This window comes from Vombatus ursinus, unplaced genomic scaffold (genome assembly GCF_900497805.2).
Source record: "Vombatus ursinus unplaced genomic scaffold, bare-nosed wombat genome assembly UNPS02014772.1, whole genome shotgun sequence".
Classification (NCBI taxonomy): Eukaryota; Metazoa; Chordata; class Mammalia; order Diprotodontia; family Vombatidae; genus Vombatus; species Vombatus ursinus.
This window is the reverse complement of record NW_020954550.1, coordinates 21,871,256-21,885,972: the sequence shown is the minus strand read 5'-3', so window position 1 is coordinate 21,885,972 and position 14,717 is coordinate 21,871,256. Positions and strand designations below refer to the sequence as shown.

At 34.9% G+C, this 14,717-nt stretch overlaps 1 protein-coding gene across 1 annotated transcript in view; it reads left to right on the top strand.

The window, feature by feature from the left end:
* The window catches only part of MTREX (Mtr4 exosome RNA helicase), an 85,776-nt gene that overhangs the window by 33,612 nt on the left and 37,447 nt on the right, over positions 1–14,717 (top strand). The window contains exons 14-18 of the mRNA XM_027863423.1: positions 154–255; positions 2,253–2,378; positions 5,221–5,371; positions 8,145–8,317; positions 11,572–11,640. Coding sequence (XP_027719224.1) covers positions 154–255; positions 2,253–2,378; positions 5,221–5,371; positions 8,145–8,317; positions 11,572–11,640 — 621 coding nt within the window. The remainder of the gene's footprint in view (positions 1–153; positions 256–2,252; positions 2,379–5,220; positions 5,372–8,144; positions 8,318–11,571; positions 11,641–14,717) is intronic.

Sequence of the window (14,717 nt, the reverse complement as noted above, 5' to 3'; positions counted from 1 at the left end):
TAAAACAGTTTGATAACATGTCTTCAGGTTTTTTAACAAATCTTAGAAACCCCTTATTTCTCCTTTATTTAATGTAAAAAGGAGGTTTACATATTAGAGCATTTGTAGTTCAAAAAGAAAGGGTGTTCATTTATGTATTTTTCCTTTAATTAGGCCTTATTTGCAACAGAAACTTTTGCTATGGGAATTAACATGCCGGCCAGGACTGTGTTGTTTACAAATGCCCGTAAATTTGATGGGAAAGATTTTCGATGGGTAAGTAATATTAGAAGAGAACATGTTGAATTAATTTCCATTTTTTATCTGATAGTTTTGTGTCATGTTCAATAAAAACAAATTAAAATACTGTGATTATTTTGAAGCAGTTTATTCCATAGTAAGTGATATCATGTGCTACGCTTATGTCTATGTTTTCATTTTTTCTTGTGGATATTTTCAGTTTTAAATGAGGGCTTACCATTTTACTGAGGCCTGGTGATTATGAGAACAGTACTTTTGGAAACCTTAATCAGAGTAGCCCCTAAGGCACAACAAAATTTACCTGAGTTGGGGGAGTTGTTAGACTCCAGCTGCCTAGAGTTGTTCTAGTAAGTCTTTTAAGTGTGATGATAAAGAAGTTAAATGTTCCCCCACATGGCAACTGGTGAGTAATGAAAGATCCAAAGACCCAACATTAAATCCATTTTCAATATTTAAACCCTAAAAAAATACTTTTTACTGCCTTTTGTCTTTGTGCTATAATTATGTCATCTCCTGATATGCCTTCCCTCTCTAACACCATAGAACCTTATAACAAAGAAAATATGTCAAGTGAAAACCAACCAACAAAACAAGTATGGCGACATCCTACACTGCTAGTCTCCAACATCTCTACCACTAGTAGAGAAGTGTGAGGCCAATCTTATTTATCATAATAGGAATTAGATGGGAAGACGTAGTTGCTAGTGAATAGTATATATTGCTTGCTGTACTTTACTCACTTTTTGATAAAATTCAATTAAATGTAAAAATTCTTTATATTCAGTGGTATCTAAGTTCAGTTTTTGAAGTGTTACAGGCAAAGAATATGGAGAAACAAATTTTAAGTATGTTGACTTTGTTATAAATGTTACCCTCCCTCACCTCCAACACTGAATTCATATAGGACTAGATGGGCTAGGAATTAGAAAACTCCCCCTGCCAAAGCCCCATCAGCACCTTCTCTCCAAACACGCATCTTGCAGAGTTGTCCTGAGTGATATGCCCAGCCGGCGTCAGGGCCGGAAGCCAATTCTTCTGGCTTTAAGTTGGCTCATTTGCCACTGTGCCATGCTGAATTAATATATCCTTAATAATAAAACAGCATTGAGTTTATTTTAAATACTTCATTTATTTTCTGTTTATCTTTTTGAAACCTATGATAAGTCTTTTTTTCACATAATGAGAATTGAAAGAATGCTGGACATAGGTGTCAGAGAACTTTGTTTTAGGTTTGAAGTCTTAACTCTGCTGCAGTCAAACTGAGGGCCCTAGAAACCAGATTGAAATGGAATGGGGGAATGTTTAACAAAAATGAATAAAAATGAAATACATAATAGATAATGTAAATTTGTGGTTTTTCACATCATTGTCAGGGATCCATTCAAGGATCACTTTCTATTTGAGTTTGACATACTGTTTTACCTCTGTGGGCTTCACCCTCCTCATTTGTACAGTGAGAGGATCGGATCAGATGATTTCTGATTAGATACTGTTGCAGGTCTGGTATTGTAGGATTCAGTGACATTCTACCTACATAAAAGTTAACTGGTGAGGGAATTGGTGTTTGTATGCTAATAAATTAGCTAATGTTTTCTTTTAGCTATGGTATATTTTAAAATGTGAATAATATTTGGCCTAATGTTAAACACATCATTTTAGAGGCAACTTACATACAGTAGTTTTCTCCTTACCACTTTGAGCAACTGCACTTTTATGCTCTATACTTGAGTAGATTTTATTCTGATAGAATGGAAGGTCCTTGAAAACAGGAATTGCTTTATTTTTATCTTGGTATTCCCAGCACCTAGCACAGTGATTGGCCCTTAGTAGCCACTTAATAAATGTTCCTTGATTGATTATTTCTGAAACCTTGGACAACTTACTTTGTGGTCATCCTAAAACATGCTGATTCTCTTCTTAAGAGTATAATTTCTGTTAATCACAGAACAAAAATGTTGGAAAACCTTTTTTGCCATTTCTGTTCTAATAGGAATTTTTAAAAATTCATTTAGATTTCGTCTGGTGAATATATTCAAATGTCTGGTCGAGCTGGAAGAAGAGGTATGGATGAAAGAGGAATAGTCATTCTTATGGTGGATGAAAAAATGAGCCCAACTGTAGGAAAACAGCTACTAAAGGTAATTGTATATTAATGTTTGTTGATGCAAAAATGTTTTTTTGATATATTCTTTGAAAGCCAGTTGCATTTGAACTTCAAATATTCCTGGTGAAGTGTACCAGCTTTATCAAGCACATACTTTGTTTTTACTGTGCTGTTTGAGTTCCATTTGTAAAAACGAGGAAACAGGTATAAACATCAACTGAACTGCCAACTTAAAATATTTTCTCGTTATGTTTTGTCAAGAGGATTAGTGGATGGAGTTATTAGGTAAGAATGTTCACAGACTTGTTTCTGTGCTCAAAAATGTCTCCTGGTATTTGGTACACTATAAATCTACCTCTTAGACATTCATTTGGCTTTGCAAACACCGCAGGGAAGGTTGGCCTCACTCACACCTTCTATATAGAAGACCCATCTATTGCTGTTAACTTTGTACAATGTTTTCCTAGTTTTGCTCACTTCATTCCAAATCAGCTCATATAAGTCTTCCCAGCTGGCTCTGAAACCATCACCTTCATCATTTTTTACAGCAGAAGAGTATATCATCATATTTGTATGCCACAACTTGTTCGGCCATTCTCCAATTGGTGGGCATCCCCTCAGTTCCAGTTCTTTGCCATAAAGCTGTTTTCATTTACCTAATTATTGTACTCATTGTGTCAATTCTTCTACTAATTCTGCTCACTTCAGTCCATCAGTTCATACAAGTCTTTTGTCTTCCCAAGTTTCATTTTCATTATTAGGGTGCCATACTATTCCATAATGTTCTTATATTTCAACTGAATAACGTGTTCAATTAATCTTCAATTGATTGGCACCCATTTTATTTCCAATTTTTTGTTAAAAGAAAAAGTGCTGGTATTTTTGTATACATGGTTCTTTTCATCAGTCTTTGCCCTCTTAAGAGTATATGCCTAGAAGTGATATCACTAGGTCAAAAGGGTGAGGCTGCTTCAGATTATATGCCTAGAATTGATATTGCTATGTCAAAGGGGATATGCACTTTTCATTGCCCTTTGGAGCATTGACCCAATTTGTTTTTCAGAATGGTTAGACCAATTCACAGCTCCATCAGTAGTGTATGTGCCTATTTTCTCGTGTACAGTTTTTAAAATGTATATTAAATTTACATAGATCAGTCTTTTTTGAAAATTATTTATAAATTAATTTACTGTACTTTTGCTTTTTATGCCATTGAGTTTTTTAAGTAAGGCAATATTTAAAAACAGTAACTTAGACAGTTATTACTTTTTACCACAAGATGTTCCTGAAAACCATGTCATGAAGCAGATTGTAAAATAGATTTTGTTTTCTAGTAGAAAAAATGTTATCCTTTGGTCAGATCCTAGATTTTACCAGCAGCAAAATATATAATGCTCTTTACTTCAGAGAGAGGTCATTTTGTCAGTGCCAGTACTACTTGCACTGCTATAGATTGCAACTCTTCGCTTCCTCCACCGAGTGTAAGCTTTTTGAGAACAGGAATTTATTTTTGTTTTTATTTTGTTGTTCCCTCGGCACCTAGTGTAGTACTGGCATATATATAGTAGCTGCTTAATAAATGTTTGTTCATTGGTAGAATGTGTCACAGCTTGTTTTCTACTGGTATATTCTTAAGAACTTGGGATCCCCTCCATGCTAAAGTAATGTGTGAATGAAATAAAAAGGTTTTATTAAACTCATACTATGTGTAAAGCACTGTGCTAAGCCCTGGGGATACAAATAGAAAATAGAGAAATCACCTACTTTCAAGCAGCTCCCATTCTCATAGAGATAGACAGCATTTACTAGAGGATGTAGCCATAGGGTGGATGAAAAGGCCCATTAGTCCTTACAGATGATAACACGCAAGAGCATTGCAAGATGAACCTTTGTAATTATTCTTTAAAAGTAAAATTGTGCTTTCAAGTCCAGTAAAATGGGCCTAACATGTCCTGTACACACTGAACAGAGGACACCCAAGTAATGGTGTTATCATAGGGCTTACAATCATGAGACTTAGGTATGAATGAATATTGGCTTAGTCAGTTCCTAAAGATGTGAGCATGGGCAAATCACTTAACTACTCTGACCTTTGTTTTGACTATTAGTGATATTGTAAAGAAAGCCTTTTATGTATAAAGCATTAAGTCCGACATAAGTGTGAATGGTCCAGGTGGTTATAGCACAGAGAGAATAAAAGTCATTCATCTTTATTTGCTTTAAAACGAAATGCTATCAAGTTAAAACAACTCTGAGCTACCACCCCACACCTGTCAAATTGGTTAATATGATAAAAAAGGAAAATGGCAAATGTTGGAGTGGATATGGGAAAATTGAGATACTGATGCATTGAGTAGGCAATTTGGAGCTGTGCCCAGAGAACTATGAAACCATGCATATCCTACCCTTTAAGCAATAAAAACCACTACTAGATCTGTATCCCAAAGGGATTTAAAAAAAAAAAAAGGACCCATATGTACAAAAATTTACCTTTTGTTTGTTTTCTTTCACAACATGACTAATGTGGAAATTTAAACAAAAAAATTCTGTCTATGATCAGCAGGTATATTATGTGGAAAGAACATTGGAGTTAGGAAGTCAGCTAGTAAATAATGGTAATAATCCAAATGTGAGGACCATTTGTACCTTTGTGAAGAGAGTTTCCAGATCACAGCGATTACATATATATGAAAGTATTAATGAAAAGATTAATGCCCCACCTATATAGTTTTCATGTAAAAGAAAACACTATCGGATTATATAATATAATTTGGTGTACATGTAAAACGTTCAGTTTTTCTGTCAGTGATTGGCTGAAAATGTTACTATAATTTTATTTTTGAAACTGACTGGATTTATTTGTCCTTCTCTATTAGGGCTCAGCTGATCCTCTCAATAGTGCTTTTCACTTGACCTACAACATGGTTCTGAATTTGCTGCGTGTAGAAGAAATTAACCCTGAGTATATGTTAGAAAAATCTTTTTACCAATTTCAGCATTATAGAGCTATTCCAGGAGTAGTAGAGAGTAAGTATGAAATAATTTTCTTTTCATAAAACTAAATTTATATTTAGGACCATACAGTAAGATGTCTATTGTTTGGTTGCATTTACAATTCTCCTTTTTCTAATGCGTTAAGTTTTGGGAGTGTTTGTTTTGTTGTTGTTGGCTTTTTAAATCTAAGGTAACTTGATAAAAGAAGCTTTCTGTGTAGTTTCATTGCTATATTTTCTCAGAAGCACTCTAGTAAAACTAAGAAATAAAACAAAAATAGTTGCACAGTAATAATTTGATATGTTACAGGATAGTTATTATTCTTTCTCCCCTAAGAATAGCATTTCAAAAGGAACCCCATAGTGCTTTCAAGGTTAATTTTTAGTCTGATGTTTTTTCCCGAATCTGGATCCCATATAGCCAGAATCTGTCAGATACCAAAAAGGAGACAAATCCTGTAGTAATACATTTTTTCATTATTTATTAACTCAGTAGGTTAATATTGTCTAATAACAAATGAGGTGCTGACCAAAAAGGTAAATAAATAAATGATTTTATTTCCTCCTTTAAAAAAGAATCATAGAAAGAAGATTAATTCCACCCATTTTTCTGGAGTCTGAAATTAAACAAATATGAGAGTATAGATGGGGATAAGTGCATTAAGGATCAGTACAACAGACTACCCTTATTACCTCACTTTCCTCTATATCAGGAGTTCTTAACCAGGCCCAGGGCGGTTGTGGACAGATTTCAGTGGGGTCTATAAATTTGGTGGGGTTTTTTTTTTTAATATTTTGGTAACTATTTCAATTAATTGGTTTGGTTGTAACCCCATGGTTTTTTATTTTATCCTGAGAAAGGATTCATAAGTTTAGTGAAACAGATACACTTAAAGGAAAGGATGTCCATGACACAAAAAAGATTATGAACCTGTTGTATACCCTTAGGTTTTAGCTATTGGTGAGATATTAGGGAAAATGCAGGAAAGTAAAATTACTATGACTTCTAATTGTTTCAGTACTCATTAACTCCTGAAGTAGACTAATCATTCTTCCATTTTAATATCTATTTCTTTAAAAGGACCAGAATTATTCCTTTTGACATTTTGAAGCCATCAGACACAGCTATTCCAGAGTAAAAAAAAAAAAAGTTGAATAGGATTACTCCTAGAGGCCCTTATTTAGAGCAGGGTCCCACACACAGTGCTAAGTGCTAGGGATACAAATACAAGCAAGCAAGACAGTGCCTTTGTCACACACTTGATAAGATTCATAAGCTCATGCCATTTAGAGCCAGAAGGGATCCTAGCAGTCATACCCTCTTTGTATAGATGAGGGCTGTCAAGGTGAAGTCATTTGACCATTCACATAAATAGTAAGTAGCAGAGCCTAAACTTAAACTTAGGCATTCTGTGTTCCTTCTATTACAGGAAAAACAACAAACCAAGTTATTCAATCAACCAAAAGCAAGGTGATAGTTTTTGAGTAAAACTTTCATATGAATATTAATGAGATTTCAAGTGCCAAATAATGACTCCAGTAAAAAACCAATTGATGCTCTCTGAGAGAGCAGTGTCGAAAAAGATGTGTTAAATTAGTCTTTTAACCTGCAAAGGCAAAAACTAGCAGGAATTGGTAACAGTTTAAAATATAAGGCATAGTGATTTTTTATAATGGGTTCTAAGGAGGAGGATCAAGAGGTTGGTGGACAATAATGGTGGCAGTAATGTAAAATGTTCAGTAAAACTGTCTTAACAAAGCACCTTCCCAGTCTTAGATTATTAGGTGTTGGAAAAAAGGAAGAACAGCTTTGTGAGATAGGTATTGTATATATCCCATTTTCCAAATGAGAAAATCAAGACCCAGAGAGGTTAAGTGATTTAATGAGTAAGGGTTACACAGCTTTTAAGATGAATTTAAATACAGCTTTTCATGACTTCAAAACTAGTATTGTATTCATTACACCTTGGGGTTTCCTTTTCTGGCCCTGTTAGCAGATCACTAGGGACCTCTTAGTTTGTAGTAGGGGAAGTGGGGATGGGGAACCTTTCCAGAGTAAATGGGCTTAAGCATTGTGGCAGCTTTTCATTTGTCTTTTTTGTCAAGACTTTGCCTTTAATGGGGAGATTTTCTCTCCACCCTACCTCCACCCACCTTCCCTTCAGCTGACCAAGGGAAAATTATCTTTAAACTGTGTAACTCATCTTTTCTCTTTGGGGGAGACAAAATGACATTGAACCAAGGATATGATCTACCCTGAAGACTGAGGGCTTCTTGCTGTTGGCATAAAGTAAGGCATACCTGGGCCACATGCAACTGCTGCCCATTGTCATGTCCCTAAGGCACAGAATCAATGCGATATGAGTTGTACTTTGAGCAGAGTACTTCTTTTCCAAGGAGTTAGAGAGGTAGATATTAAAGATGTGGGGTGATAAGAGTATAGGTTTGTTAATTTCTGTTCTCTTACTTCCAAAAACATAAATTATAAGTTGACTTCAAGCATAAATAGTAAATTGATTTCAAGAGGCAGTTCAGTAATTTCCTCCACTCTAAAGCATCCACTAATTCTTCCCAAGGTATTATTACCTTTCCTCAGATTACTTGATATTATACATACCAATGTCTTCCCAACCTCCAATGTAAAGTCTATCCCAGTGATTGTTTTATTTTATGTTTTTGTATTCCAAATACCTAGCTTGATACCTTACATGTGGTATTTGCCCATTGTAATTTGTTGAATTGAGTGATGTGTCTTATGTGGTTTTCCCACTCACATTTTTTCACATAGTACATATTCTAATTTACAGAGGTAAAGAAACTAGAAGCACAGTATAATGCAATAGCAATTCCCAATGAAGAAAGTGTAGTCATCTACTACAAAATAAGGCAACAGCTTGCCAAACTGGCTAAAGAGATTGAAGAATATATTCACAAGCCAAAATACTGTTTGCCATTTTTGCAGCCAGGACGATTGGTAAAGGTAAGCTATCTTAATTGCTCCACTTCGCAGATTTTCTTTGTAAATAAAAATTATGCTCCATATTATAAGATAAACAATTTTTTGGTACCCATTTGATAAAGGCAAAAATAGGACTCTTGCCTATTAATCCCCTATACTTTTAGTAAGTATAAGTAGAAACACATGCCTTTAATTTAGAAAATAATAATTTTAATTGGTAACTTTGGTTTTCATATTATATACTTGTTCTAATGTATTCTTCCCCCTTCAATCCAGAGACCTGTACTTTATAATAAAAAAGGGAGGAAAGGGATTGAAGTTCAGCAGAACTATTCTACGTGTCAAAAAAAAAGTCTGATTTTAAATGCAGTGTTATGCAATCTAGTCCCCCACCTCAGCAAAGAAGTAGGGTAGGGGGGTGTCTTCTCATGCCTCTTTGTTGAGGCCAAACTTGGTTATAATTTTATAGCATTCTATTTCAATTTATTGTTATTGTTGTTCTTTCCATTTAAATTGTTAGTTATTGTGTGTATTGTTTTCTTTCATGCCAACTTCATTTTGCCTCCTTTCATGTGAGGTTTTCCATGCTTTTCTATATTTGTCATATTCATCATTTCTTACAATACAGTAATAGCCCATCACATACCACAGTTTGTTTAACCATTCTGCAGTTAGTGGAATCCACATTGTTTCCAGTCTTTTGCTCTTACAAAAAAGTGCTACTATGAATATTTTGCTGTATATGGGAGGATTCTATCAAACTTTTACAAAACAATCAATACTAGCTAGGTAGCATAGGGGATAGAGTGTTGGAATAGCTTTCAGAAGACTTGAATTCAAATCTTGCCTCTGATACTAGTGGTGTGACCCTGGCCTGGTTATTTAACATGTCAGCCTGTTTCCACTTCTTTTTCTCTCTCTCTCTCTTCTTAACTTTCTACAGCCTGGCTTCTGACTTCATCACTCAACTGAAACTGCTCTCTCTAAAGTTAGTGACGATTTCTGGAAGGCCGGATCTAATGGTCCTTTCTGCATCCTCATCCTTCTTGACCTCTCTGCAGCCTTTGATACTGTCAGTCACCTTCTTCTTGATACTCTCTTCTCTCTAGACTTTCTTGACTTTCTTCTCTCCTGGTTCTCCTCCGGCCTATTTGATGTCTCCTTCTCAGTCTCATTTGCTAACCATGGGTATCTCACAGAGTTCTGTCCTGGGTCCTATTCTCTCTTAATACTATTTCACTTGGTGAAATCACCTGTCATGGATTCAGTTATCATCTCCATGTTGATAATTTTCATATCTACTTATCCAGCCCTAACATCTCTGCTGACCTCTAGTCTGACATTTCTACCTGCCTATTGGATATCTTGAATTGGATGTCCTGTAGGCATCTTAAACTCAACATGTCTAAAACTGAATTCCTTATCTTTCCCTCTAAACCCTCCCCCCTTTGGACTTGCTTATTGCTTTTAAGGGTACCACCATCCTCCCAGTAACCCAGGCTCAGAACCTAGGTATTATCCTTGACTCTTTGTCCCTCTACCTCCCCCTTTCCTTCTCCTCTTCCTTTTCTTCCTTTCTTCTTCCAAGACCTGTCGATTTTTCTCATATATGACCCCTTCTCTCCTCTAATTTTACCTGATACAAATCCTTATCACCTCATGCCAGGACTATTTCAGTATTCTGCTGGTTAGTTTACATTTCTCTCCCCACTGCAATACATCTTCCACTTACCTGTCAAGTTGTCTTCCAAAAGTGCTGGTCTGACCTGTCTTCCCTCCCATCCCCCCTTGGCCTATTCAGTAAACTCCATTCTTCAAATATCCTAACCACTCAGTTTTTCAACTTAATCTTCCATGAGCTATTCCTGCATCCCACCTCAGCCACACTTATGGATGGTCATTTCCTCGATCTTGCCATCATTCACAGATGTATCCCCATGTACGAGAATTCTGAAATCAACTTACCCAATCATAATCTATTAGCTTTTCATCTTTTCATGTAGCTCTACTCTTCATCCTCACCATGACCTTTAGATCCTTGACCTTTCAATTCTCTCCCAGGCCATCTCGCTGGCATTAGCCACTCTCTCCTCTTCTCCCCACTTTGACTCCTTGGCTAACCATTCTAGCTCTACATTGTCCTCTTCTCTTGAATCCCTTGTCCCCTTATATCACTGATTACATCCGGCCAAGCCTTAGATCACTGCCACCATTTGTCACCTTCATGCCTACACCCACGCTATTGAACAAAGGTGGAGAAAATTACACAACCCTGACTGGGTCCACTACAGATTTATGTTACATAACTTTACCTGGGCCCTCACTGCTGCTAAACAATCCTGCTATTTCTCCCTTATCAATTCACTGTCCTTCTCACTACATCAGCACTTCCAAATCTTTTCATCCCTCCTCAAACCTTTTATGGCTCCCCCTACTCTCAGGTAAGAATTTTCCCTCATATTGTACAAAAAAAATTGAGGCCATTCACTGCGAACACCTTTCTTGTTCCTCATCTCCTATCACTCAAGTGCCTTCTGCCACTCTCTCCTTCACCCCTGTTTCACATGATGAAATGACCTTATTCCATATCAAGGTTAAGCTCTCTATTTTTTCAGGTGACCCAGTTCCATTCCATCTCCTCCAAGAGATTGTCTCCTCTGTCATCCCTACTCTTTCACTTATTTTCAATCTTTCCCTCAGTATTGGCTTTCTAAAAAAAATACAGGATTGAAAAATGGAACTGACTAGACAAAGAAGAATCAAAAATAATTGAACTCAGTACTTCAGTGTTCAGTAAATCCCTAAAGACAAATTTCACAGGAAAGAATTCCCCCTTAGATAAGAATCACTGGAAAAACTGGAAAACATCTGACAGAGATTAGGTTCTTATCAAACTGTTTCACCATATGGGACAATAAGTTCATGTGATAGGGGATCTGAATATTAAAGATTATATTATTAAAAATTAGAAGGAAGATAAGGTAAGCTTTCATAGCTGTTGTTATGGGCTGAATTCTTAACTAGAAAAGTGAGAAAATCAATTACAGGAGAAAAAATAATTTTATTTACATGAAATTGAAAGGTTTTTGCAGAAACAAAATATATTTAACTAGAATAAAAAGGAAAATGGGTCAATGGGGACAAAGCAAGTCTTTTTTATCAAATATCTGCATGTTTGACATCCACGATATATAAACTAAAGTATACTAAAGGTAATAGAGTTGTGTAAGCTTTTATAAAAGTTATTCTCATAAACTAACTTTCTTTCTTCTCAGGTGAAGAATGAAGGGGATGATTTTGGTTGGGGAGTAGTGGTGAATTTCTCCAAGAAATCAAATGTTAAGGTAAAATGATTACCTTTGATTAGGAAAATAGGTGTATAAGTGACCAATCAGATATTTCTGGGATAAGATTCTCATGGTCTCAGTTTTAAAATTCTGATCAATAACTAATATTTTTAGAAGAAATATATTGTTGAAAATTTTAATGTAGGGGATTTTTTTTTTACCTTATTGAATTTTGTGGCCATACAAACTTTTTGTTGTCTTGCAAAAAATTGTAAAACTTTGTGGAATTTTTTATTTCTATTAAAAATTACTTTTTCCCTTCAATATATAGAATATTTGAATGATTTTCACTGAATTTCCAGGTGAAAATTAGAACTGGAATATGTTGTGGATGCTAGAGAAAACATAGGCCAAGAGAAATCATTGAGAAGCCTGAATTCTTGTCTAAACTTTCTTATTCTTTTGAGTTGTGGAAAAAAGGAAGAATATGTGGTCCTAATCATCTTTTAAGTCTTTGTGATATTTTAGGAATGAAACATTTTTTAATATTCATATATAAAGTAGAAATTAATGTTGTGTCCTAAGAGTGATTATACTGAAATTTGATGTTTATCTGTTTGTTTTCTTTGTAATTCCTTTCTTTGGAAAAAAAAAAAGTTGATGAAATTTTAGTTTATAAACCTCTATTCCACCTCCCTTCTCATGGAATGGGGAAAAAAAAAAACCTCTTTATTACAAATACATATAGTCAAAACAGATTATCCTGTTGGCCATGTCCAAAATGTATCTTCTCTAGCATTTTGAATCCGTCCCCTCTATCAGGAAGTGGGCAGCATACTTCTTCATCAGTCCTCTGGTATTGTGGTTGGTCACTACGTTGATCAGAGTTTCTACTATAACTCGAGCTGGTTCCTGATAATTAAGATTTGAGACAGGTATTTGACCTGCTAATATTTGAATAGATTTTGAAATGTTAAAGCAGTTTGCATTGGATAAGGAATTAATATCACATTTTCAATTGCATCTTCATTCGTGATTGATGTCATCTTACCACACTCCTAAGAGTATGTGAAATATTTGTTACCATTTTTCTAGTAAAAAAAAAAACCTTTAAATAAATAATACTTTACGTTTACATGATGCTTGATTGTTTTAAAATTTGTTTTATATACATTATTAACAGTAATACCATCATTTAAGGAGTTATTTAAGATCTATGAAGTGCAAATACTTTACCTCCTTTTGATGAATTCTTTCATTTGATCCTTACAGCAACCTTGCTGCTGATAGTCAGCATGTGAGGTGGTCAGGATGAATATAATTCCTCTTCTCACATTTCCTGTCTTCTGAATTTTTTCTAATTTTTTGACATCTTTTATTTTATCACTTTTCTTTCCAAATTCCTCCCCTCCCCAGCAAACCACCTTTTGTAATAAAGACTTGAAAAGAGAGAAAGGAAAAAAAAAATTAACCAACCAGCACATTATACATGTCTGCTTTATGCAGTGCTTCACTCTAGTAGTACCCTATCTCTATTTAAAACAAAAAAAGGGAAGGGAGGTGTACTTTTTCCAACTCTTTTCCCATGGTCAGTAGCAATTACTAGAATCACAAAGTGTTGTTTCCCTTTTTTCTTTCTGTTTATATTGCTCCAGTCATTGTGTATATTGTACTCTTGATGGTTATATTTGTAATTTCTCATGGTTTGGTAATAATCCACTACATTCATATGCCACAGTTTCTTTTCCCATTCCTCAGTCAGTGGTCATCTATTTTGTATTGCTTGCCTGTTTTCCTACTGCTTCTTTTATGTCAACTGTTTTCCATCTTTTGTCATTTTTGACAATTTGCTGGATGTGAAGTGAAAACTTAGTTATTTTGATTTGTTTTTCTTAGTGGTTTGTAGCTATTTGTACTATTATTACTTATTAATAGTTTGCAATTCTTCCTTTAAGAATTTTTTATATCCTTTAACTACTTATCTATTCATGAATGGCTCTTGGTGTTTATGTTAACTTTGTGTGTCTTGAATATATGGCCCTTTTCCAAGATTGTTTATGAACATATCTTTACCAGTAAATGTTATTCCATCTTATCACATCTTTATTAATTCTGTTCATGCAAAAGCTTTTCAGTTTTATATAATCGTAATTATTTACTTCATCTTTTTTGATTGCCTCTAACTCTTGTTTGTGTTAAGAATACTCCCCTAATCATAACTGTGAGTATTACCTGATCTCATTCTTTCCTGTTTTTCAGTGTTGTGGTCTGTGTATTCAATTTGCCTATCCATTTTGAACTTATTATAGCATATATTATATAATGTTAGTGTAAACCTAATTTCTGCTAAAGTACTTTATAGTTTTCCCAGTAGTTTTGTCTTACAGAGAAAATTCTTCCCCAAGTAATTTATATTCTCACATTTAGCACCTCACTTCTTTACAAAACACAAAAGGAGGGAGATAACCAAAAGTTATACAACTGGCTGGTAGCAGACCCAGAAATATTGGTTGCTTTTCCAGTGCTCTTTCCTCCTCATCATGCTTTTCCACATAGGAAATTATTGCATTATTTTTTCCCCTTTAAAACGTTCAAACTCTGTTGAAATAGTAGCAGTATATAATACAGTTTGTTTTCACTTCTGTGACATAAACTTTTCAGGAGACAAATTACTGAAATTTGCAATTAATTGTCATCTTTCGGTTTATTTGAAATAGTTTTTACTTCTGTGACAAGTGCTAAATTATTTTGTGCACAGTAGAAAAGTGTGATATCTAATGTCTTCTACTGTTATGGACAAGATAACTTATTTCCATCTGTTCCTTAATTTGTCCATACATAATAGACAATTTTGCTGAAAAGGAATATTAACTCTTATTTTTGATGGGAGGTACAATACACTTTGATCAGTTTTGCATCAGAGATGAGATGTAGCTAGCTGCTTTTTTTTTTTATGAAATTAATACCAAATATAGTCTTTTTTTTTTATTTTTAGGTAATTGGGGTTAAGCAACTTGCCCAGGGTCACACAGCTAGTAAGTGTCAAGTGTTTGGTCTGAGTCCGGATTTGAACTCAGGTCCTCTCAACTCCAAGGCCGGTGCTCTATCCACTGCGCCATCTAGCTGCTCCTAGC